Source organism: Oreochromis niloticus, linkage group LG13 (assembly GCF_001858045.2).
Source record: "Oreochromis niloticus isolate F11D_XX linkage group LG13, O_niloticus_UMD_NMBU, whole genome shotgun sequence".
NCBI lineage: Eukaryota > Metazoa > Chordata > Actinopteri > Cichliformes > Cichlidae > Oreochromis > Oreochromis niloticus.
This window is the reverse complement of record NC_031978.2, coordinates 30,982,593-31,009,767: the sequence shown is the minus strand read 5'-3', so window position 1 is coordinate 31,009,767 and position 27,175 is coordinate 30,982,593. Positions and strand designations below refer to the sequence as shown.

Below are 27,175 nucleotides of genomic sequence, written 5' to 3'. Positions count from 1 at the left end.
AAATATATTTTTATTTATCTAATTATCTAAAAATGACTGAATTATAGATTAAATATAAACACAAACCCCAAGTACAGCCATTATTAGTATATTCCTTATTGTGTTCAACACTTTTAAATGGAAGGATGTGGTATTAAAACACACAGGAGCTACGTGTTACTAAGTCAACATTACTCTTAGCTACCGTTCACTGCTATTGCACTAATGTTCCTCAGATTAGGTTTGTGACAGACTTTCAAAGTATATCTATTCAGTGACTGCTTTTGGAAAAACAAACAAACAAAGGAACCTCGGGGCCTCGAGGTGGTCTTTTGGTTCAGCCCACGTCGATGGCTGTTTGCACTTAGTGGTCCTGAGAATGTTCACTTCTCAGAGTCTTTTTAGGGTGTTTCTGTGGGATCTGTGAAACTGTTGCTTCTTATCTTTGTCACCCATCTCCAAAGTCAAGGAAGCGTAACCGGGTGATAAAATACGTATTGTTTTAATTACACAATCTGTTCCAAACCCCCAAACAGTTGCTGATACTTTCTTAGGACCTCCAAAATTTGCCTTCATTATCAGTTAGAGCTTCTTTTTCTGTGGTGCACTGCTATAAATTTGGGGTACAGCTTTGGTCTTTCCCCTTTTCTACAATCCCCCTGTGGGCTCATTTTTCCCCAACACTACAGTCCTGATATTTCTGGTGTATCAGTTTATTATTGTAACACTAGAATTACTGAGCCTTTTTTCCCTGGTGCAAGTCCCTACTACTAGATTTACTAGCCTGCGCAAATTTGCGTAAATTCCCCCCGACCTTAACACCTCTTGGCACCCCGCTGAGATTTTCACAGGTCTTCAGCTCCATTGTTCTCCTGCTTTTGTTGTGCAAACACACCCTCCCCCAACCCCTAACCATGAGAGATTCAGGTCTTTCCTTCCCTGCAAGGCTACTTTCCTTCCTTACCTGCAGTATACTATACACCATGGTAGTTTATGTGCAATATTTCTCATATGCAATATTAGTTCTTGTCAATCCTTGTCACTACATTGGATGCCTGGCCATAAACATATATACACAGAGTTGTACATATATTTATATAGCCACACCTTATATAATATGCATAAAGGAAAGACAGACAGACAGACAGACAGACAGACATGTGTGTGTATACATACACCAATATTTTTGAATACTCGTGTCCATATATATGTTTCCAGATTGTTTGTATAGTGCACTTTCTATACCGTGCTCTGTCCACTTTTTTGCAATGACAATGCAGATTTTCCACTTGTGGGACAAATAAATGCAGATTTGCTGTGTGTGTGTGTGTGTGTGTGTGTGTGTGTGTGTGTGTGTGTTTGTGCAACATTGGCATTTGTTTACTCAGATCCAAGGCAGGCCAAACCTCTGTGTTACAACCTACATACAAAAGACACACATTCACAATATATGGTTACACAAGTCTGTTTTATTTCAGTGTTTCAAGCTTTACAGCGTTTGCAGACCCAGTGTCCATCATCCCTGCATTTGGCACACGTGAACTTCTGACATGTTGCACAGGTAAACCTGCTGCGATTCCTGTTGCAGCTCTCTTGCACCTGGCACTGCGTTGTCTTTACAGTCCCTGGCACAGCAGCTGCAGCAGCCTGCCTCTGTGCTAATATTTCCTTGTGCTGCATGAATCGGCAACGAAGTTGCTGAGCTAGAAGACTCAGAAACAATCTTCTTTTGCCTGTCCACCCTGTACATGCCTTGTACAAAATGTAGGCATTCACTGCCGCCAGGTCCAGCATATTGTAGAAAACTGCTACTGGCCACCTGCGTGTTGCTGATCTTACGGAATACATCCGTGCCATTTGGTCCAACACGTCTACACCACACTGTAAAAGCAGAGAGAGAGAGTCATGAGTATATGTTTTTTTCTATAGGCCTGTATAGCACACATCAGAAAACATTGTAGCACTGGTGTAAAATTGTACACACATTCACATACCTCCATGTGGTTGTAGTCTGTTATCGTGTTGGGTTTCCTCTTTCTGCCGTCACTGATCGTCACGTCTTGGTGCATGGAACTTAGAACACACACAGTCTTGTTTTTTTTAGGTGCATAAATTGTCAAGGACACACTGCCACTTCTAAGCACTGAAGTGGAGAATACCTCTCGCTCTGCAGTATCTTTTGCAAGTTGAGGAAGTTCACGCCGGACTTTATTCACCGTGCCCAGTAACGTTGTTTTGCGCTGCAGCAGTCTGTGCGACAGTGACAGTGAAGTAAAGAAATTGTCCGTTGTGACGTTTCTCCCATCATCCAAAAACGGCTCCATCAGTTTCATGACCACGTTCTCTGCCAGCCTCTCTCCCTTCTGACGACTGGGGTCCTTTCCCAAGTAAGGAGATGATCTGCAGACATATTTGGTGTCCAAATCCGTGGCCATCCAGAACTTGATCCCAAATTTGTCTGGCTTGGTTGCAATATACTGTGTGAATGGACAACGAACCTTGGTAGGGAACAGCTGTTCCCTACCAAGCATTTCTTGCAGCTGGCAACAACGGTCGTGCATTCAGTATAGTTGTGACTTCCGCAAGAAATGTGGTCAAAATCTCATGAGTAAGTTGAAGCATTTCTATCAGGCATTTCTGAAAGTTGTAACACAGAGGTTTGGCCTGCCTTGGATCTGAGCAACTCTGAGTGAGCAAATGCAAATGTGCCAGGCCTCAAGGACAATGGGTGGTTTGCACAACAAAAGCTGGAGGAGAAACAAGCTGACGACCTGTGAAAATCTCAGCAGGGGTGCTTAACACCTCGGGACTTGCACCAGAAAATAAAAAACCCAGTAATTCTAGGGGGTATTGGGTTTAGGGAAGTTACGCAAATTTGCGCAGGATAGTAAACCTAGTGGTAATCATTAGGCCTGTCTCTGCTATGAATATGTGGTACATGTGTGTTGTGTATGTGTATAGCAGCTGGTAATGCTAGCTTGGAAGTTGTAGTGGCTTTAAAGTAAAAATAAATACACGCCCCTTTTCCACAATTCCCCTGTGGGAGAGCAGCTGGAGTGGGCAAATTGTTTACTTGGAGGTATTTCTTTTTACCTTTTCATTGTCAGATGCACAACACAGGAACACGCGGTGTCAGAGGCATCTGAAGCCTCAGCCCAAAGATGGAGATGATTAAGATCAAGGGTCGTAATTGTTTTGTTTTTGTTTGTTTTGTATAAATTTGTTTTGTATTTGTTTTTTCTAGCAAACTGTTACAATCAGTGCCAAGTAAAACGCAGCTTATCGGGCTCTGCTTATCTGTCCTGTCCTGTTCAGAAGTTGTAGCAAACAGAATAATGGTCTGAGGGAGGGGAGATGTTGAGGATAAAGCAAACACACAGGCTGGGTCTCCAACCGCTGCATCTGTAGCGAAGCATACTCAAATGATACACAACACCTAGGAAGCGACAAGTGGGGAGCAGCAGTGAGGGGAATCCACAGGTCCCTCTGGGACATTGTTATTAAGGGTGGGTCTTAATAACAATGTCCCAGAGGGACCAAGGCCCAGTAGACCCCAGACCCAGGCCTAGTACCACACAGAGCCAGCAATGATCCAGGGAGGCAGTCAACAGGTCACCAATCACCAGGTAGAGTGTAGGAAATGTGGGTGTAGAAGACCCGCCTGCTCCTGTTCCTGCTTCTGATTTCTGTGTAATTTAAAAATAAAATAAAATGGCCTGATGTGTAAAAAGTGAGTGACTGGTTCAGCCTTTTCAGCCTGATCACAGACCTGTTGTTGATGACTTAGCTGGAGCTACTTCATAAGTAGTGGCTTCAGTCTTTGCTGAACTGCTGTCTTGTAACAGTCAGTGCTGGCCAGATCCTTGCCTTTGTTTATGCTGCCATTTGTTTGTCAAAAGGATGTTAAGCTGCTTTTTCCTGTGCTCAGACTTTGCTTGGACTCACTGACACGGAGAGGTGAGCTGTCTTTGATTTAGAGTGAATGTGTGGACTGGAATCTGTCTGGAATCTGTGAGAAGCCCAAGAAGAGACTCAAACTGTCACAAGTTTTTGGTCTTTTGGAAATTGTAAATAAATGTGCTGTTCTTTAACTCCAAAGTCCTGCATTTACATACATAGACCTTGACAAAAGGAACAATTTTTTCCATATCCCCCAGTATACTGTATAGGGTTCTCCACAACACAACTTTATTTAAAAAATTTATAAATTTAGGAAACACTATTTACAAAACAAGTTTAATAGTAGCTATGTACCACTCAGTACTTGTTGACCTCAGTCATTCAGTCATTTATATAGTGCTAAATCACAACAACATTCATATTGTAACATAAAGATGCTACAATTATAGGGAAAAAGAGAGGAGAGCCAGAGATTAAACACGTATGTGTTCATGTGCATCATGAGAAGCCCTCAACAGACCTATTGCAACATGACTAAGGGAAAACTGGGGATCACCTGATCCAGTCCTAACTATATGTTTCCCAAAAAGGAACTTTTTAAGCCTAAACTTAGAAGTAGAGAGGGTGTCTGTCTCCTGAATCCAAACTGGGAGCTGGTCCCTCTGAGGAAGTGTAACGCAAGTGGTAAGGAAGGTGATAGGTAAACAGCATCAGCAGATATTATCTGGCCTAAAGGAAGAATGTATATTAAAAACAGAGTAGGTCCCAGCACGGAGCCCTGAGGAACTCCACACAGCAACTCTGTAGATTCAGACACAATCTGGTTTGCAGACACACTCCTATCAGATATGTAGGATGAAAACCACTCAAGGACAGAGCCAGACAACCCAACCAGATCTCTCAGTGTGTTTATCAGGCTGGTAGGATTAACTGTATTGAAAGGAGAGTTCTAACAAGACCGGGACTGTGTATTCTCCAGAGTGACAACATAATATCATTGGTAACTGAGGCTCTTTCAGTGGAATGCATTTTACAAAAACCAGACTGGAAGCGATCACAGATGTTGTGTTTATCCAAGTACGCTATAAGGTGGACAGTAACTGCCTTCTCAGAACGTTTTGACATAAAGCGAGTTTGGAAGTAGGTCTATAATGTTGATATAGTGTTGAATCCAGGCTGGGTTTTTTGAGCCTTGGTTCCACAATGGCACATTTAAAAAAGCTGGGAAACACTTAGGAAACATGTTTCCCTTCATGTCTGAAGGGAAACATTAAAAAAGTTTACAATCCAAGGGACCAATAGTATCAAAGGCATTGATAAAAAGCTTAGTGGGGAGAATATCTGAGGGACCTGAGGACGGCTTCATTTTGTCCATTGGGGCTGTTATTACATCATATGTCACAGTTGTAAAAGTTGACCAGGAGTCCGAAGGGGGTGCCTCACTAGCAGAATAAGAAAGCTTTAGGGAGATTTTGGTATTGATTTCTTTGATCTTATCAACACAAAATCAAAGAAGTTTGTTACTGTCTGCTTTAGAGTGCACATTTAAAGGTACCACATCTGGGGACACAATAGCTCTATTTTGTCAAACAGAATCTTGGGATTTCTCTTGTTTTTGATATGAGTCTAGCAAAAATATTCTGATCATTTTTCACCATTTCATTTAAAGAGAACACGAGATCTCTGAGATAGAGCCTGTGCACTTCAAGTTTAGTTTTCTTCCATAGTGGTTCAGCTTTGCAGCATATTCTCCTCAAATTTAAAATAGACTGATTTATCCAATGGCATGCCATTTCCTGTGAGATAGAACCTGTTTTAATCAGTGCCACTTGCAAAGTGGATGAGCATTCTCTGTTAAAGGACTGGATTAGTTTTTACATCATTTCATGAGAAAGTAGAGAACTGTCAATCATGACAGAGAACCTCTCAGCAGTAGTCTCAGTTATTAGTAGAGTAGGAGATGCTCTGTATCTCATTGTACAACTGTATAGTGACAATAAAGGCATTCTATTCTATTCTATTCTATTCTATTCTATTCTATTCTATTCTATTATGATCTATGAGTTTTTGATTTCAAGAGTGTTTGTTTAGAACTAGAATTGAGGTAAAAAAGGACACAATTATGATGACTGAAATGTACGTCCTCCACAAACACATTGCTAATGTCGAGACCAAAGAAAAGACAAGGTCCAAGGCATGGCCTTTTAGATGGGTTGGTCCAGAAACATGTTGGACAAAGTTAAAGGAATCAGATAAAAGTTCAGCTGCTGAGTTTGATGAGACTTTTCTCTCTCTCTGGTGAGTCTACATTTGCTGCAGTAGTTGTGAACGAGAACTTGTTCTCAATGACCTTCCTGGGGACGCTTCTTAAAAGCACCGTCAGTGAACAATTCAATCACAACAACAGTCGCCTCAGACCAGTTTGCCAGTTTGCTGGTTTCAGTGTACTGACACGCCCTGTCATATAATCTCTGTCAAATGATAAATCTTTCCCCTTAAGACACACCCTTAAGAAGTGTTAATTATTTACGAAAGTTCTGATGTCACATATTAAGGGTGTAATTCAGTGTATAGGGACGATCATAGATAAAAACTCATCATACGATCTTAAGGTGAAGGTGTGTGAGTGAGAGAGAGAGAGCGTGAATGAGTCAGTGAGAGAGAGAGAGAGAGAGGGTGGGTAGAGATATTGGTATGCCTTTTCCTCTCCAACAGCGCGTCATTTTTAGCTCTGAAGCGACTTGGACGTCGGGGCCTCGGTTAAAAGCGGACTGTATCCTGTGTGTTTAAGCGTGTTTCTTATCGAGGAAGGATTGTCAGAGGCCGTGAAGACTTGGTGAATGTGAGCGCTGGAAGTGTAGAGAATATGGTTTCCTCAGCACGATGGAGCAGAGGAAAGCTGTGTCCGGATTTGTCCCGTGTTGTCTGTTAGTGGCGCTGGCTGTGTCTGCAGAGGTGAGCACGCTGCTGCCAAACACGCTCAGCCTATATAAAGCCGTCTTTGTCACGGAACACATTATGTCAAGTAAATCGGGACACTGGTCTGTGGCATATTGAGTTTAAACTGTTTACATGCGCTCATCGCTTTCCATCACACTTACTAAACATTAAAAAAATCCAAACAAAGGCAGAGATAAATACCGTATTTATTTTAATAGCTTGTTGGCAAATTTCCAGAATGTATTTTGCACTATTACTGGAACTCACTGCCTCCATTTTCGCTTCGTATCAACTCTTAGAATTAGTAATGGTATATCAATTTATTTATTTATTTAAATGTTCATGAAACGGCAAGACCTGTTAAATAATACCCAAAAAACCCAGTAGTGCCTTCGCAAGCAGGTTTTTCTCAAAACATGAATATTTAGATTGATAAACGGTGGATCCGACATAGAATGAACATTTAGAATGAAGGCTGAAAAGACTGACATTTTCTCACTCGTGCCCTTTTTAAATTAAGAATGAGTTTTAAACCAGATAATCTGGTTTAAAAGACAAACTAGATATCAAAATGTGGAGAATTTAGAGATCCGTTTCCAATCCGTTTCACGGTGGCTGTGGCTCAGGTGGTAGAGCAGATCAGCTACTGGAAGGTTGGTGGTTCGATCCTTGGCTTCCCCAGTCTGCATGCCAAATATCCTTGGGCAAGATACTGACCCCAAGTTGCCCCCTGATGCGTTCATCAGAGTGTAAATGTGTGTGAATGTTGGTTAGTTTGCACTTGAGTTTAGAAGTGCTTGTATGAGTGGGTGCGAATGGGGTGAATGAGGCATGTTGTATACAGCGCTTTGAGTACTCCGGGAGAGTAGAAAAGCGCTGTATAAGAATCAGTCTAAACACGATTTTCACCTTAGTTTTTTTTCCTACAGACCCTACATTATACCTGATTATACAGAAAGGAAGTAACCTGTTCCAACGATTCAGACATTTGACTTGAACAGCAAGTCAAATGCTGTACAGCATCAAGCAGAAATGACTTGGACTGTACCAAATGCACACCTCTGCCCTCTTGTAAAGAACAGCAGAGAAAATGAAATTGGTTAGAAAATGTGTTTAATTATTTTTAATTATCTATTTTCACAAAGTGAATAACCTTAACCACTTTTTGGAGGATATTGTTTTATGTTTTATGAGTTAATGTTAATGTACAGAGACAACAATCAACGCAGCTTGTTCATTTGTTCTTTATTGGCGATTGGTCAGTGTGCTTCATATTGTAAGCAGGTCAAAGTCTACACTTTTATTTGTGTCACATCACTGCAGATAAGTGTGAATGTTTCAGAGCCTTTAAGGAAATTGCTCTAAATATTTCACAGGGATCTCTTCAAACCACGATACAATCCATTTAAAAGAAGTCAGCTAATGGAAAGTTACTTTTACAATATTCTCTCCTTCTTATGGAAGGTGTAAAAAAAGATGAAGTATTTGGGGCCCTCTGGTGGCACTTTTTACATTTGCTACTATACTAGTTGGGCCAAATATTTGTGTCGTAGAAAGACATGACAGGCAAGGTTGAACAATAAAATAACTGGAGGGAGAAATATTTATTTTTTAATCTAATCTTCCTATTATTTTTTTCTGTTCCTCCTTTTAATAATGTATACTTTATTAGTCCCGTAGGAAATTACTCCTCTGCATTTAAACCATTCACTCAGTGAAGCAGTGGGCAGCCACCAGTCCAGCGCCCGGGGAGCAGTGTGTAGAGATGGTACCTTGCTCAGGGGTACCTCAGGGTAGCCATTCGGTAGATTTGAACCCCCGACCTTCTGATCATGGGGCGAACACTCTGCCTACTGCTACTAAATTCTGATAGAACAGAATATTTGGTGAGCCCTAAAAATCTTAGAAATATGGTATCTAAGCAGATTCTTACTCTGGATGGCATTACCTTGGCCTCCAGTAACGCTGTGAGGAACCTTGGAGTCATTTTTGACCAGGACATGTCCTTCAACGCACATATTAAACAAATATGTAAGACTGCTTTCTTCCATTTGTGCAACATCTCTAAAATTAGAAATATCCTGTCTCAGAGTGATGCTGAAAAACTAGTTCATGCATTCATTACTTCCAGGCTGGACTACTGTAATTCATTATTATCAGGATGTCCTAAAAACTCCCTGAAAAGCCTTCAGTTAATCCAAAATGCTGCAGCAAGAGTCCTGACAGGGACTAGAAAGAGAGAGCAGATTTCTCCTGTTTTGGCTTCCCTTCATTGGCTTCCTGTTAAATCCAGAATTGAATTCAAAATCCTGCTCCTCACATACAAGGTCTTAAATAATCAGGCCCCATCTTATCTTAATGACCTTGTAGTACCATATCACCCTATTAGAGCACTTCGCTCTCACACTGCAGGCCTACTTGTTGTTCCTAGAGTATTTAAAAGTAGAATGGGAGGCAGAGCCTTCAGTTTTCAGGCCCCTCTTCTGTGGAACCAGCTTCCAGTTTGGATTCAGGAGACAGACACTATCTCTACTTTCAAGATTAGAAACTTCAAGCTTTCCTTTTTTTCATGACACATATTATTAGGACTGGATCAGGTGACCCTGAATCATCTCTTAGTCACGTTGCAATAGGCTTCGGCTGCTAAGGGCTATACTGTACTGAGTGTTTCTTCTTCATGCACCTTTTTTCACTCACTATGTGTTTATACACCACACTGCTTTTAATCATCAGTTACTGTTAATCTCTGGCTGTCTTCCACAGTGTGTCTTTTATCCCATCTTCTTCCCCTGACCCCCAGCTGGCCGTGGCAGATGGCTGCGTCTTCCCAAGTCTGGTTATGCTGGAGATTTTTTTCTGTTAAAAGGAAGTTTTTCTTTCCCACTGTCGCCAAGCACTTGCTCATAATTTTTGGGGTTTTCTCTCTATTACAATACAAAGGTGAAGGCATGTTGGTGACCTGTTGCTAATTTAATTTACCAAAATGTCCCTAAAATAGTTTCTTTTTAGTGCCACTTACTTTTCCAGGCTTTTTCTCAACATTCCTGTGTTAAGTTTTCAGTGCTTTGTTAAGAATAAATTATTGCTTTATCCGTTTTTCAAATGAATGAACTTTATTTACATTTTACACATTTTATTATAATATAACAGTTGAACAGCTTTATTAAAATATGTATTTCTTGTTGCTCTGTAATTCCTATTCACGTCGCGTTCCACTCTCTGTGTTTTTCTTTAACAGATTTCTGAATGGGCACACTTCAATGTAGTACAGAGTGCAGGTAAGTTATTTTTCTGTTTTTGGTCTTTAAGATCCAGCTGGAGGGGAACAAAGGCTCCATGTGCTAAGCATTTGTATACCTGTCAGACTACTAATCAGTGCAACTATCAGAAAGTATCAGTGAAATCAATTATTTTGTTTTAGGTGAGTAATGTTTTGCCAGTGCTGAGTCCTAGTCTTGGGTTGAGTAAATCAGGGTGTGGAAAAGCTTCAGATTGCTGTGAAATGCCTTCCTCACATTGTTGGCCATGGCATCAGTGTTAAGCCACCAGCTTAATATATCCTTCACTGTACTTCACTTTCATAGAACTCCAGAAGCAAATTATTATTGAAGTCTCTCATCTGAGGAATTGCAATAACCGTCAGTTTATATCCAACCTAAGCTTCGTACCTAAAATCCTTGAGTCGTTTCTCTGGTTCGTGCTCACCTGATTGGCAAAAAGCTTTATGAACAATTCCAGTCTTATTTCATCTTCACAGAATAGAACGAGCCTTGGTAAAAATCACTGTCATGCATTCCTTATGTCACCTGACTTCAGTTTATTAGCCATTTGGGTTTTATATCATGAGAAATGTTACATATACAACAGTGATAAAAACAAAGAAAAGTAAAAATTAGGTAAGTTAAAGAAAAGTAAGGCTGACAAGAGAATAATAATAATATATATACTATAAATACTGTACCACAAAAAGCAAAATAGGCCTTTGTTACCACAGACTGGTTGAAGATCTCCAACATCTTGCTGAACCCATTAAAGGATCTGAGCTTGAGTCTGCTCAGCGTCACTGTTGGTCCTCCAGTCCAGTCGGTCATTCAGGTGAATGTAATAATAATAATAATAATAATAATAATTTTTATTAGATGCATTTTATTGCAGCCAAAACATGAAAAAACATAATAATAAATAAACATTTCACTTTCTTACGTTGCATAAACAGGGCACTTTGCAACTGCCCACATTTGTTTGTGAAATGCTACAAAAACCAGCTATACTGGGGCAGAGCTGGGAAAGTTTAAATGAGTAAATAAATAACTAAACTCAACCAGAGTTAAGATGCAACAGTAGCACTCATAGTCAGACCCCTCAGCAAGACGGTGGCAGCAGAGAAGCAACTCCCCTTTATTCCAGATGTTTCATCTACGTGTTGGAATTATTGTCTTTGTGCTATTATCACAGTGCTCTGTTTGTGCTTATCACTGAAGTTACATCATGTTTACGCTGAGTGAAGGCATATTATTTACAATCATTTTTCTATTTATTTTAACCTCATCTCTCTTATATTTTTAACATCTTGAGATGCTCTGTATATCTGCTGCATTAGTCGCATCACATTGTTTCACACATTTCTTGAATGTCTTCCTCTAGCAGACAGTTGGAGGCACCATTTGTGTTTGTATAAAATGAAAAGCACGTATACAATGTGATGTTATTAAAATATTGTCTGACTGACGTGATGATTGTCTGTCTGCAGTGCTGCTGTCCTGTTCAGAGGGTCTCACAAAACTGGGCTACTATAATGGCTCAGTTTCTCACACAGACGCAGGCTCCCCATGCTTAAAGTGGACTAACTTCCCAGACTACATGCAGCAGTATCCAAACCGAGGCCTGGGAGACCATAACTTCTGCCGAAACCCAGACAGAGAAACCAAACCGTGGTGCTTCTTTCGAAAGACCTCTGGGGCCATTGGATGGGCTTATTGTGATTGTCATCAAGGTGAATTAAGGGTGGGCAGCAGGTGTCTGAAGATGGATGGATGAATGTGGCTTGTAGTCTAAAACACCTTAAGTGGTCAGAAAGTGATCAGATTGCACTATATATGGATGTGGGAGCGCTATGATGCTGAACAACTGATTCCAAATATTTCAGTCATTATTCTTTTCCACCAGTTTATTTGTAGCCAGTCTCAAAGGTAATAAAAGTATATTCTGGGTATTAGGACGATGATTGTTTTCGAGTTAGGTGTTGTGGGGAAACCAAACAAGATGCCGACTCATTGCAGCAGTAAAGGCACTCGATCCACCAAGAAAGCACAACTGAGGACTCCTCTGAAACAGTGAACATGTTGGAGTCTATAGATTAAAGACTGTCCAGTTCTGATGCACACGTGTTGCTACTGGAAATTCTTCACAATGAGTTTCAGGCTCTGTTTGGTTGCCTTGAGAAGACTGTTGTCATGATTTGGTGACCAGTTTCCCAAGGTGATCTCGGGCTATGTTATGTTCCAGATCCAGGAAAAGTTAGTTGAAGAGGCTCCAGCGTGTACCCGAGGACCTGGGGTCCTCTCCTCAGCTTGTGCTGGGACAGCAAGCCTCTCACAGGGATGGCTGCCTGTTGTCTCTGGTTCTCTGGTTCTCTTTTGGCCGTGGGAGCCTTCCCATCTTTTTTCTTGCAGCTGTCAAGTTGTATGGTCTCAGGGCTTGAGTGATTTTTGGGGCTGCAGACGGCCTGGGTGCATCCTGTATATGCATTCATTTCATCATCGCCTTGTAAGTTCAATTTTGAAGCAAAAGGCTTTATCTTTCTGCGATTGTCTCTTTCCTTTTTAAGCATATTCACTCCTGTTCCAAGTGACAGGTTACAATTTAAGCGTTCCACACAGTCACAGTTTTCTCTGGGTAGCTATGTTGTACCATCATGGGTGCCAGTAACACTTCACTATTGCTAGAATGATCAAACCATTGATTTCACAAAGGTACTTGTTAAAAATGATATTTCATTTTGTTATTATTGTACGAGTTCTGCTTGTTGAAAGTCTTCCTGATGTGTGTAGGTGCAGCCAGACTGGTGGGGGGTTCAGGCAACAGTGGCCGTCTGGAGGTGTATCTGAATAACAAGTGGGGCGCAGTATGTGACACACACTGGACTGACCGTGATGCCAGTGTCATATGCAGACAGCTTGGACTGAGGTAATGGCAGAGCTTTAATTTTAACCCAGCTGAAGAACACACATGAGTAGCTGTGGCTCAAGTAGTAGAGTGTGGCATTTACTAATGTAATGTAGTTCCAGCTTCGGCAACATACAAAAAAATGGCACCAGTGTCCAAAGAAGCCTTTCAAGAACAGGTTACCACCAGAGTTTGAATATAACAGAATATTATGTTACTGTGCTTGTGCAGAAAATGTGGTATTTAACTGTTCCACTGATCCAGACATTAAATGAAATGTCAATTAGAAATATTGAAACAAGTAAGGTAAAGTCACACTACATACTACGTCCAGCCACTTTATTATGTATGTCTTTTAATGTCTTTTCAGCTGCTTGTTAACGTAAATCTAGATCAAGATAAAACTATTAGCAAACCTATGAAATTCAGTGTTTTTGCAAAGAAATGACGCACTGTGCTCTTACCATAGCATTTCTAAACATGCTAGTTTTTATTAGAAACCATAAATTATTTCTGCTGGCCACGTTTGTCACTTGAGAAAGCATCATGCCAAAAGCTAAGGAAATTAGTTTATCATTATAGTTTATAGTATCATCATGAAATTCACAGTACACAACAAGTCTGGCAGAGGGAGGAAGCAACAATTTCAAAGACTCAGGAAATAAAACGAGTGACAGATGTGTCTAAAGACCCCAGAACAGCTGCCTAGACACTCGTGAATGATGTATCCAAATAGGGAACTGTAGTTTTAAAGAGGATGATCACTGGAACCCTGCACAGGAATGGACAGAGGCTGAGGCTGCAGACCAACAACAACTACACTTCTGCAGCAGAGACACCTTCGAGGACTACCTGGACTAACATTATGCATATCTGTAGTGCATCCTTTGGTTCTGATCAGACAAAACTAGAGCTCTTTGGGTACAGAGACAGAGAGGTGTAGAACCCAAAGAACAGCATTGCCACAGTGAAACACGGTGGTGGGAGTATTATGCTGTGGGTATACTTCAGTGTGTTTGAGGAATCTCATCAAGTTGGAAGGAATCATGACAAAAGGAGGGTATGTTAGGATCAGCTTTTAGCAGTAACACTGGGTCTGGGGTCATTGCTTTGTCTTCCAACATGCTGAGACCCAAAACACGCGGTGCTCCTGATGAAGAACGACCCGACAAGACCAACATGTTATCTAGCAAAAAGAACACAGAGCTGACTATTAGCATCAGTGTGGTGATAATTATTTTTGTTTGTTGTTGTTTTTTGGAAGTAATTTTGTTTCTGTGTTCAAAGTAAAATAATGTAGGCATCCAAAATAAGAAAGGATGATTGGAAAAGGTGTGTTACAAAATTCCTTGCTCTGGGAATATTTTACAATTAAATTTTCACATGAGGGAATTTTTTCCTCATCTTTATATAATCAGGCAGCAAATCTGTGCTTATGAGAACATTGCCTGCTGAAGTGCAAAGGCAAGCATCAGAACGACGAAGAAAGGTGATGTAAGTGAATTTGAGCTCGGCGTGGTTGTTGGTGCTGCACAGGCTGGCAGTACTAGGGCTGAGTAATTAAGAAAGTGCTGATCTCCTGGGCACAGAGAATGGCCCAAAAAATAAAAACAAATCAGTGAGTGACAGAGTTCTGGGCAAAATACCAGAGGTCAGAGGTCAGAGGGCAATCACTACACTGTTTGAAGCTGATAGGAAGGCAAAATTAGCTTAGTAACTCAAATAACCACTACTTACAACCAAGCCTTACGGCAACCATTATTTTGATTTGGCCTTAAATAAATAGAATTGAACTGAAGAAGAACATGTCTAAAAGCACAATATGTCAAATCTTGATCAAAGGTAACAGTAGTATACTACCTCCCGTCATCTAAGACCCAGAAACAGGAGTTACAGTTCCCACACACTCAGCTAAATTGGAGAAGAGAAGACTAAAACATTGCAGTACTTCGGTGTCCTCCACGGTCACATGATCTCTAACTGAGAAACTTCAGGATGTAGTGGAATAGAAAATTTGGATGACCAAAATCTGCAGCAGCTGCATGATGCTGTCATATGGTCCAAAATCTCTAAGAAATGTTTCAATAATTTTTGTGAATCAATGCTACAAAGAATTAAGGGAGTTCTCAACCAGTGAGACATGCCTACATACCAATACAGACCAGTATGTACAAACACAATGAGACAAGTTGATGTTGTCAGGTGATGTGAGGTCGAGAGAGAGTGATGTCCCCGCTGGCCGCCCCTGGTCATTACAGCTGAGAGGGAGTGAAAGGTCTTAACATCCAGCCTTATGTGATTCAAATTGATTGGTGCAAAAACAGAGCTTTTTTTCTTAATCAGAGACAAATCAAAATGTAAGTTTGATTGATATGTTAAATGATTAAAGTAGTTTAAGTAGGAAAAACGACTGTTTTGATTATGTATGTGAGTACACGATCCATCTCTAACCTTGGTAGATTAGTGTGTGAATGTGTGTCAGAAGATAAGAACTGTCCAGATTTTAAATGAAGGAAGGCGTATTAATGGTTGACCACAGAACCATAATTCATATGTGATTTTGTTGATAGTTAATTATGGTTAATACTGATCAGAATATTATCAAGTATATTAAAAGTCAGTAAGTTTAACCCATATAATAAATTAGAAACTAAACCTATGTAATGATTCTAATCAGGCCTCACGAGAGACTGTACAGAGTCTGACCTTGGTGTGTGTTTTACAGGGAGGGAGGGCTGACACTGAGCAGCCACTAATCTCAGAAAATGTCTGTCTTATAAAATATAGGATTTCATAAAAATAAGTTGATATAATAATCTTCATGTGAACATGTGCTAAAGACATATCTAGCATCTAGAATTAGATAAACTCGGTGAAACATGAAGTGAATTATATCCATGTGAGGTTGAATGTTCCGGTACTGTATGCTATGTTAAGAATGACACAAAAGAAGAACATGCAGAGTTTAAACTTTGTGTTAAATCGTGTAAGTCAGAGAGATGATGATAAGGTGTGAGTGGACATCAGGTGATTAGATGTAACTAATGTGATTGGATGTCCCACTGGGTGAGGTCAGATGTCATCTCAGAAGATGTGACGTCCTGTAGGGGAGGGGGGAGAAAGGGTGAACAGGTAAGAGTTCAGTGAAGAAGAGATTGTGAGATCTGAGCAGTTCAGAAGATCTAAGATGTTCACAGTTGAAACCGGGACACTAGAGGGACTGACCCAGCCCGACCTGTGAACCTACAAATTGGTTGTATATTTTTGGCTTTCCTATCTGAATTCTGCATTACTGTCTAAGACTCATACGATCACAGGTTCAGTAAGTCACTCAAAGTTGTGAGAATAATGATCCCGGTGTGAGAACTACATCAAGCAATTGAGGAAAACTGTCATTTTTAAAGTATTTAATTTCCATTAAAGGTATTCTTTATTAACATTTCTGCTGCCTGGATGATAGTTAAACTAAGACTGTCTCTGTATATGTACTTTTCATGCAGTGAGATTGGTATAGCCCTACAGCATTCCTACTTTGGCCCCAGTTCCATCTTCCACTATGAGCGTCTAGGTTGCCGTGGTTACGAGAATTCCCTGCTAGAGTGCTGGAACAGGAAGTTTGCCACTGGAGACTGTAACCACGGAAACGAAGCAGGGGTGCTTTGTGCTGAACCTGAAGGTGAGATTTGTGACCTTACATCACAAACATACTCAAAATTACAAAAAGAATTACAAAATTACTTTATTGTCTTCTCCTGTTTGTCTACCAGCACTATGTCCGGTTGGTTAGCCACCACCATTTTGTGCGTCTGTATCTGGAAGTCCCACAGGATCTTAGCTCGGTCATTCTCCACCACCCTTGGGGGCGTCTCACATTTTGACCTCGGGACTTCCAGGCCACATTCAGCACAGATGTTCCTGTACACTATGCCGGCCACTTGGTTATGGCGTTCCATGTATGTCCTGCCTGCTAGCATCTTGCACCCTGCTGTTATGTGCTGGATTGTCTCAGGGGCATCTTTACACAGCCTGCACCTGGGGTCTTGCCTGGTGTGGATCTTGTGCTCCGAGCTTGTTCCTGTGATTAGTGCCTCTGTGCTGTCTTTCAGCTTTGTCCAGCCATTGGTTGGATTTCTGGTTTCAGCCACCTCCTCTATCTGCTGGTGGTACATACCGTGCAGGGGCCTGTCCTTCCATGATGGTTCCTCCTCTTCCTCCTCTTTCTTAGATTTGTGCTGCCTGAGGTATTTACTAAGCACGCGGTTGGTTGGGGCCATCTTACTGATGTATTCATGGATGTTCGTTGTCTCATCCTGGACTGTGGTGCTGACACTCACCAGTCCGTGGCCTCCTTCGGCTTAGCGTACAGCCTCAGGGTGCTGGACTTAGGTTGAAACCCTCCATGCATGGATGCATGGTCAGGAGCTTTCTTGTCTTGATGTCAGTGGCTTCTACTTCTTCTCCTTTGGCCAGCTTATTACCCCAGCAGGGTACCTGATCACGGGCAGGGCGTAGGTGTTGATAGCCCAGATCTTGTTCTTACCGATCAGCTGACTCCTCAGGACTTGCCTGACCCTCTGCAGGTACTTGGTGGTTGCAGCTTTTCTAGCGGCCTCTTCATGGTTCCCATTCGCCTGCGGGATCCCCAGGTACTTGTAACTGTCCTCTATGTCTGCAGTGTTGCCTTCTGGTAGTTCGATCCCCTCAGTTCTGACAACCTTCCCTCTCTTTGTTATCATCCGACTACACTTGGCCGGGCCCGGTGGCGCCAGTGTCCGGCAGCCTCGCCTCTGTCAGTGCGCCCCAGGGTGGCTGTGGCTACAATGCAGCTTGCCATCACCAGTGTGTGAATGTGTGTGTGAATGGGTGGATGACTGGTTGTGTAAAGCGCTTTGGGGTCCTTAGGGACTAGTAAAGCGCTATACAAATACAGGCCATTTCTCCAGTCCGAACGACATTCCAATGTCATTGCTGTATATCCTGGTGGTGTGGATCAGTGAATCGATGTCTCGTTCACTCTTAGCATACAGCTTGATGTCATCCATGTACAGGAGGTGGCTGATAACCGCTCCGTTCCGTAGTCGGTATCCGTAGCCAGTCTTGTTAATGATCTCACTGAGGGGGTTCAGGCCTATGCAGAACAGCAGTGGGGACAGAGCATCTCCTTGGTAGATCCCGCACTTGATGGTGACTTGTGCTATGGGCTTGGAGTTGGCCTCTAGTGTTGTGTGCCACATCCCCATTGAGTTCCTGATCAGTAATTAGATTTCATCAAGTTTCAAGAAATTAACCAGCTGCTTCCCAGAACTGACTGGAATTTGTTGGCTTCGGTACTTACTTCTCACTCGTTCACCTCGCTGCATCATACTGTTGTTCATTCAAAACAATAATAATAATGAGCAAGAGTAACATATTACTGTCACTAGTATACAAATGTTGGGCTCAGTTGTTGCTTTAACACTTTGCCAGGTACTGGAATCCCTTTAAGGCTGGTAGGAGGCCTGGAGGAATTTGAGGGGCGTGTGGAGGTGTACCATAACGGCAGGTGGGGAACCATTTGTGATGACCAATGGGATGATCTTGATGCAGAAGTGGTGTGTCGACAGTTGGGCTTGGGGTAAGAAAACATCAGCTGCTGCTACACACAGAATGCAAGATCTGTCATCGTATGTAGCGGTCAGAGGTGAACTTAAAATGAAGCCTTTACTGACTGATTGAAAAATACAAAATGATGAAACATACGGTTCAAAAAAGGGATAAGATAAGACAAGATAACTCTTTATTGTCATTGCACAGTCATACATAGTACAATAGTACAATGAAATTGGAAAACTGTCCTACGTCGGCACTACATATAACACAACACGACACGATACGACACATCACAACGCAACACAAACAACACAAACAACAAATAAACATAAATGAATTAACCTGCTGAACCCTAAAAGCAGGAAACACGTGCAGGCCGGAAAACACAGGGAAATGTGAAAAAAAACACTCTCCCAAAGGAGTAAGAAGGGCAATTTGGAAAAGTGGAGATAGCTGGGGAGAACGACACACAGCTGAACTAAATCAAGGAGACGAGACAAGAGAAGGTGACATAACATTGAGAGAAGAATTAAACTCTTAAACACCTGAAAACTAAGAGCAGGGCTAAATACACTCAGGGGAAAAAATACAAGAAACAATATAAACATAAAAAAACCCCGGAGTCACAAAACCTGAAAGCCCAAAAGTACAAATGCTGGGTAAAATGACTCAGGACCACGGCAGGATCGACTCCCTCCTGTTACATATAAAGTCCTTCCATGTAAAAGTCTTAACGAACAATGAGTTCAGGGCTTTGCGTAAGCTTAATCATCCCTACATTCAAATTTCAATTGAAATGAAGTTTCTGCAAAAGAAAGTCTGTATTTACTCGTGTGTTTGAACCCTGCCCTAAAATCTTCTGTGTCACTATTTGGGGGAAAGTTACAAGCACTCAATGCTGACAGCTACGTATCGCTCTGCTCTGCGTCCCCTCACAACATCTGCACACTCTGCAGCAGCTCCAGCTGTCATGGCTCCCAAGTTGTGATTACTGGCATTATTACTAGCTTATTAAGAGCATCTATGGAGCCTGGAAAGAAAAATGACTGGACTTCTTTAAGTTGCTTCTAACTTACAGTTGCTAAGATAGATAGGAGGTAAAGCACCCGAGAGCCACACTTGAGAAAGTTCTGCAAAGCAACTTAAAGAAGTCCAATCGCTCCTGAGACCTGGATGACTGAGAACCCACACAGACTTATTAAGATCACCCGTACACACTCATAGCTTAATAATATGCTGTTCCATACATTCCTGATAAACCATTTCTCATCTTAATTTATCGGGCCTCTATAAAGCTGTGACATCACCAACAAAATGCATTATGGGAACCTTGTTTACAAAAGCCTAAGTTGATAATAGATGCTGCTTTTGGGTTTGAAAATTAAATTGTGGACATTAGAAACTCATCAGAAAGGTGGGCTGCTGTTGTAAAGACCACGATGTAGGCCCTATAGGGCAGCTGTGACTAAGGTGGTAGAATGCATCATCTATCAGTCGGTTTGTCAGTGGATAAATCCATGACTACTCCAGCCGTGTGCCAAAGATGCCCCTATGAAGCCATTGGAGTGTGAGTGTAGGAAGATAAAAGTGTTATGTGACTGAGTGAATGAGAATTGAAGTAGAAACAAGTCTGAGTGCTCAATAGACTAGAAAGGTGGTATATACGTACTAGTCCATTTACCATATTTCCAGAATGGAGTAAGATTTTTGTGCTTTCCAGCCTGGGAGCAACAACAAGGAGCTGAGGTCATGAAGCCAACAATAGTGTAGTTGGAAGGAAGACAACATTTCAGAAAATGTGTTTGGATGATCACAGCATTGTCATACTGGTAAGTTAAACCACATGTAACTGTTTACATGTCATACAGCTATTGCTACACCGTAGACGTGGCTGTAGTTAGATGGCAGCTAGAATCAAAGAACGTCTTTATGCTTTTGTTTTTAAGAAACAGCTTTTAAAATGTGACAAAGCTAACACAAACAGTATCTTTGCACTTTGATTTTAGTCAAAATATCTTATGAAATGCAACATTATAATTCACACTGGGTAACATTGTTACAACTTAGACACGCAGAAGTCAATGTGGCTACTTCTGACCAGTGCAATTAAGAACACTCTAACACAACGAAATATTATGCCATAATAAATAACATAAAACTACTTCACGCTTGAGTGACTTTTACTTTACACTGTTGCCTCACAGACAGAAGGTCCTAAGTTTGACTCCATCATGTAGCCAGGCCCTTTCTGTGTGGAGTTTGCATGTTTCTCTCCATGTCTGTGTGAGTTCTCGCCAGGTATTCTGGCTTTCTCCCAAAGTCCAAAGACATGCAATTAGTGTGGTTAGGTTAACTAGTGATTCTAAACTGCTCATTGGTGTGAAAGTGAGCGTGAATGGTTGTCTGTCTCCCTGTGTTAGCCCTCTGACAGACTGGCAACCTGTCCAGGATGTACTCTATCTCTCGCCCCCATAAGGTAGCTGGGATAGCCTTCAACCCCCCTGCAACCCTGAACTGGATAAGCCGAAGAGGATGGAGGGATGAATGGAGCGCAGTTTAGTGCAGGACCCAGGATGCAGACTTGTGGTACAGTTAAAAAATAAACAGCAAATCTTTATGAGGAGATGAAAAAGTCCAGAAGCAGGAAAAACAAAATCTAAAAGTCCAACTGGGAGACATGTGAGGGCGGGATCTCAGGATCAAAGATAACACAGGAAAACAATTATATGCAGGATCACATACCAGCACTAATGCTCACTGTACATAGATTGGGAACGTACATTCTCAGCTTATTCATGTATTCATAATATTTTTCTGCTATCTTGTAGTGCGTATGTAAATTTTCAATTGTCCTGACCAACAGGGGTGTTGCCAAAGCATGGACACGGGCCCATTTTGGCCAGGTCTTTGGTCCAGTCTTGCTGGATCGGGTTCAGTGCACAGGCAATGAACTCTCTCTGGAAGATTGTCCTCATAGCAACTGGGAACAGCACAACTGCAAACACATGGAAGATGCAGGGGTGTCCTGCAATCCATATACAGGTCAGAGCCAAGGAAGGAAGCACACACCAACCCCACCCTCTATGTGACTATAAAATTAGAGTGATGATCAGCTTTTCCTCTGGGTCTGGTGTGTTTATGGGCACACTGTGTGACATATAGATATTGCTCTGAATATTTGTTTTAGTCCTAAGACTTTGATGACCTATTTTTTCCTTTAGAACCGCCACAAGGTCAACAGTTTTTTGTTGTGGGTAAAATTTCCTGTGAGCTTTTGTTAACACTGGTTAGTTAGTTGGTTTTCACCTTTAGTTTTGTGTTGATATGCTGCTTTAGTAATTATTAAGCTGAAGTCCAACCTAAACGTAGCACACTTTGAAAGACCTAAAGCAGTAAAACAAGTTGTTCATACTTACAAGTGTGTAATTTTGCAATGTGTGGTCTCAGATGGTGCAGTTCGCCTGGTGGGAGCAAACAGTGACCAGGAGGGTCGCGTGGAGATTTACTACCAGGGACAATGGGGCACTGTATGCGATGACAACTGGACTGAGCTCAATGCCCAGGTAGTGTGCAGACAGCTCGGTTTCAGGTCAGTGCGTCTTTACAGCCAACACACTACATCTATTTGTGTGCTGGATTGTCACTATTCTTTTCCCAAGTATTCCCATAGTATATCACACAGCAATAGTCTGAATGAACTTTTGTTTTTGTTGTTTATCTCATTCATGCATTTTCCCTGCCTGCAGGGGGCGAGCAGAAGTGGCTCATGAGAGAGCGTATGAAGAAGGTAATGGGTTGATCCTGCTGGATGAGGTGCAGTGTGATGGGACAGAGACCAGTTTACTGGCCTGCACTCATTCTCAATGGAGACAACACGACTGTTCACACAGTGAGGATGTAGGTGTTCTCTGTCACAGTGATACCAGTGAGATTCAAAGTAATTACCCACCTATAGGTAAGTTTCTGAGTAGCATTATGCAGGCCAACACCAACTGAAATTCAGCATTTCGCTGTGGCAGTAATGGCATATTGTCCCTCTGATCTCTGTTTTCAGGCCCCCTGGTGCGTTTGGTTGCTGGAGAGACCAGGAGGGAAGGCAGAGTGGAAGTGTTTATTAACGGCCAGTGGGGAAGTGTGTGCGATGATGGCTGGAATGATGTTAATGCAGCTGTAGTTTGTAGACAGCTGGGATTCACGTTAGTATGACAATATTTTTACAGATATATTTGTCCAAGAAGGCTGGACAGTAGTCAGTGGTTTTTCCTATTGTAAGTGAGAAAGATTCACCCTCTTGTGTTCTGTATTGAGCGTGAAAATGAGCTTATGGTTATGATTCATATAGGTGGCTGTAGGAGAGTGTGTGATATCGCAAAGTGCATAACGGCAATGAACAAAGCGCTATATGAATGTGTGTATGAAGTGTGGATTGTTTTGTCTCCATGGTGTCCTTGCAGAGGCGTGGCTAAAGCTCGATCCATGGCGTATTTTGGTGAGGGTCAGGGTCCAATCCATCTGGACAATGTGCGATGCTTAGGAACTGAAACATCCTTAGGCCAGTGTCCAGCTGAAGGACAAGAAGGCCATGATTGTCGCCACAGCGAGGATGCAGGTGTCATCTGTGATTATACACTAGATCCCCTGGGAAACGGTGCCAAAGCAATGCAGAGCTGTGGCCGCAGACTCAGTCGTCAGCATCGTCAGCGTAGAATCATAGGAGGAGAAAAGTCACTGAGGTTAGCGTACATGCACATATGCACTCAGAAGTTTCATGTTAGTGGGACATTTTTACTGCTAAAGAAATCTCATGGCAGTTTTACAGTGTTTTTAGACTGAAACAGCTCTGACAGTCTGACTCTTTGATTTCAGGGGTGAGTGGCCCTGGCAGGTGTCCCTGTGGCTCAGGTCTCAGTCTAAAGGCAGTCATCCTCTGTGTGGCGCCTCACTCATCAGCTCCTGCTGGCTTGTTACTGCTGCCCACTGCTTCAAGAGGTAGGAGGCAGTTCACTCTGATGGCCATGTTTCTAATGTGAGTGAAGTTGCCCCCCCACCATCTTCAAATCAAACAAAATTCAAACGTTTGTGCTGCTTTTGTTTCAATGATATTAATAATTTTTTAGAGGCCATCCAAGGTCAACCAGCCCCCCCACATTAACAAAATCAAACACAATTGTTGTCAGTCAATTGTGCTGTATTTGTGCTGGTTTGTGATGAACTACCTATTATATTTGGAGTTATTATATTAAACTTAAGAGGCTCAACAGTTGAAGGTATTTAGTTTTTCTAACGGGAAACATGCCCTCATTGTTCTGATAGTTATGTATTTTGCCTGCCTATCAGCTCTGGCATTCAATTCAGTTCAATTCAGTGTTATTTATACAGCGCCAAATCACAACAACAGTCACCTCAAGGTGCTTTATATTGTAAGGTAGACTCTACAATAATACATGCAGAGCAAAACCCAACAATCATATGACCCCCTATGAGCAAGCACTTTGGCGACAGTGGGAAGGAAAAACTCCCTTTTAACAGGAAGAAACCTCCGGCAGAACCAGGCTCAGGGAGGGGCGGGGCCATGCAGAGACCAGTTAAAGACCATAAAAGACATCTAAAACCAACCAGGAAAGTATGAATTCAAGTAATCAAAAAGAAAGCCAGTCTGCTTTCTTAAATTCACCGTGTGGTTATAGTTTCATTTGATTGAACTTCAATAAACACTTTGGATTAGCTAAGATTAAATCCCCCTCAGCTTTAAGACTGTACATTAAATAGTGATTTTCTTCTCACCTTCAGATTTGGCAGAGACCCGGCGCGATACGTCTTACGTCTCGGTGACTACCACACCGTGGAACAAGATGACTTTGAACGCACGTTGTCCCCAGAACGCATCATCATTCACAGAAAGTACCACAGTCAAAGCTGGGAGTATGATATAGCCCTGCTGCGCCTTAAAGGCACAGAGGGAAACTGTGTGGCATTCAACCCTCACACTGGAGCTGTGTGTCTGCCGGAGCCAGGTGACAAGTTGGAGAAGAGGCTGACTGCCTGTGTAATTACTGGCTGGGGCATCACAGGTAAGTTTCACTGCAGGGTCGCAGCTCATCATCTATCAGCATGTTTCTTTGCTGCAGAATTCGATGGTTCAATCTGTTTGTCTTTAGATTTGTTTTTACAGAGCAGAAAATGCAACAAAAGTTTATTTAATTATAGTGTCCATATATGTTAGTCTGGCATCTGGAGAAGACTTTGGGACAGAGTCACATGGTGTCCTCATTTTAAGCTTTTACCTTCTAAAGAACTGAGAATACATCCACATCAGACTTTTTCTTCATTTGTCAGTATATATTTATTCAAACAAGTGATGAAAATTAGGGAAACACAACAGCTCCTATTAAACATAAAATTCTGATTATTACTGGACTTTCACTTTGATCCAGTAATAATCCTCTCTGGGATGGGCTACACATAACCAGGGTTAAAAGTGGGAATTTCAGGTGGTGGAAACCTACAAATGTGTGTAGCAGTGAAGTGTGGAGAAAAGAATAACTGAGAAATAATAATAATATTTTTGTGAAGCTTTGATCAGCAGTCCTGTATGTTTACTCCAATATTCACGGCTCTTTGTGGTTTGTGGGTGAATTCAACAATATATAAGGAGATGATGCACAAGCTGACACTATAACCATTTATTATAAAAGGTAGAATTCAGTGAGTGAATCAATCAGCATCAGCCTTAAATATAAACTGATGTCAGCTCCCTTTGATGTAACTAAACACTGACCATGAACACCATATCTGCTGTGTACCAGTCCAACATACTGCAGTTCCATTTTATTTATGTGGTGCTGAACCACAACAACAGTTGCCTTGTGGCAGTTTATATTGTAAGGTAAAGAGTCTACAATAATACAGAGAAACTTTGTACTGCAAACTTCACCAAAATAGCTCTACAGTATTTTCGTCCACCAGTGTTTTTCAAATTTAGGATTCACTTGCATTTCTATCAGATGTTTCGTTCTCATGCAACTGAGACTTTCTTCATCTTTTCTATATCTGCTGTCAGACTCAGAGTACTCGCATACCTTGCTCCAGGCCTGGGTCCCCCTGCTTCCAGCCTTGACGTGTAAGAAACGATATGGTGACCGCTTCACCAGCCGCATGCTATGTGCCGGGAGCCTGTCGAAGCACCACCGTGTGGACAGCTGCCAGGGTGACAGTGGGGGTCCGCTGGTTTGTCAAGGGGAGAGCGGTCACTGGGTGCTGACAGGAGTCATCTCGTGGGGTCATGGCTGTGGCAATCCCTCATTCCCTGGGGTTTACACTCATGTTAGCAGGTTCCTGCGATGGATTAACAAGGCTATCAACAAACCCTACAAGAACCAATGATCAAGAGAAACAATCAAACAATCTTGCGTTATAAAGTGGTTTCAGAGCTTGTTGTCTTAAGAGGAAGTAAACCTGCTGGGGTGTTACACCTGGAACCTCACACTAGACTGGTTTGGATCATCTGATTAACTTTCCAGATTGTTTCATAATGGATTTGAATGCCACAGTATGGTATTTTCAGTTTCATCAAACACATTTAAAAATTAGACAAAGATAACACAAGTAAACACAAATCAGTTTCTCAATGAAGGGGAAAAAATCCAAACCTACATGGAGCAAGTCCATTGGAAAGATCTGCAGGCTCACATGACACATACATGTGAGGCTTTGATTAACTGCACGCAGAATATATGTTTTAATAACCTGGTCCACAGAGCAGCAATGTGTGAGAATGCTGATATAAAACCCTTGATTATTTCAGCAGATGTTGTGGTTACTTGGTGGATGATCTAAATATTCACTTTCTTTTACTGCTGTACATTTAATACACAGCTGATCTCAAATAGTCAACGTACTTAAAATGAAAAACTACTTGTTACAGGAACATATGCACCCATTTACAGCTTGTCACTCCATAGTACTTTTACATACTATGCATCCAGTATGTCAGTATTATAATGTTTATGTCATGCAAAAGTATGTTTGTACAGCCTTTAATTATTTAAGAAAAAAACTATGCTGACTTTGTTAAGCTTTACAAATTAAAGTTGACGAATTAAAAAAAAACCCTGATAACCAAAAATCAGTACAATATCTCCATTATTATGAAAATGATGTGAAATGTTTGCCCTCCCTCCAACAGAGTGCAGGGGCTGTAGGATCACAATCGAGGTGCACCGAAACTGTAAGCTGTCCTGGTTGCGTGTGATGACCACTCATGTTATTAAAATAATTTATGATGTTTTTTCTCCTTGATTTGTCACCCCCAACCCTCTCACTGTTATTTATTCAGTTAATTTCAGTTTTATTTATACAGCAGCAGTCACCTCCAGGGACTTAGGCCTACAGTAATATTAGAGAGAAAACCCCAACAATCTGCTGCTGTGAGGCTCTATGGGTCGGGAAGATTCCCTTTCAACAGGAGGAGAACGCTCTTCAGACTCAGGAATGCTCACCCATCTGCTGCAACCATTGAAGAGAAAGAGAACAGAAGACATAAAAGCCTAAGAGTAGTTTTAATTTTAACATGGTTGTTCCTGTGGTGGTCCTCCTTAGGTGC

General features: G+C 41.7%; 1 protein-coding gene across 1 annotated transcript; it reads left to right on the top strand.

Moving 5' to 3' along the window:
* The first annotated feature begins 6,543 nt into the window (after positions 1-6,543).
* si:ch211-51a6.2 (neurotrypsin) lies at positions 6,544-26,698 on the top strand. Its single transcript, XM_005461438.4, has 14 exons — positions 6,544-6,834; positions 10,058-10,097; positions 11,570-11,812; positions 12,870-13,005; positions 16,485-16,660; positions 18,451-18,598; positions 21,437-21,615; positions 22,021-22,162; positions 22,320-22,528; positions 22,628-22,769; positions 23,028-23,306; positions 23,440-23,562; positions 24,364-24,644; positions 25,634-26,698. Exons 1-14 carry the CDS (start codon positions 6,763-6,765, stop codon positions 25,954-25,956), a joined length of 2,493 nt encoding a protein of 830 aa, XP_005461495.1. The 5' UTR covers positions 6,544-6,762; the 3' UTR covers positions 25,957-26,698.
* The last annotated feature ends 477 nt before the right edge of the window (positions 26,699-27,175 follow it).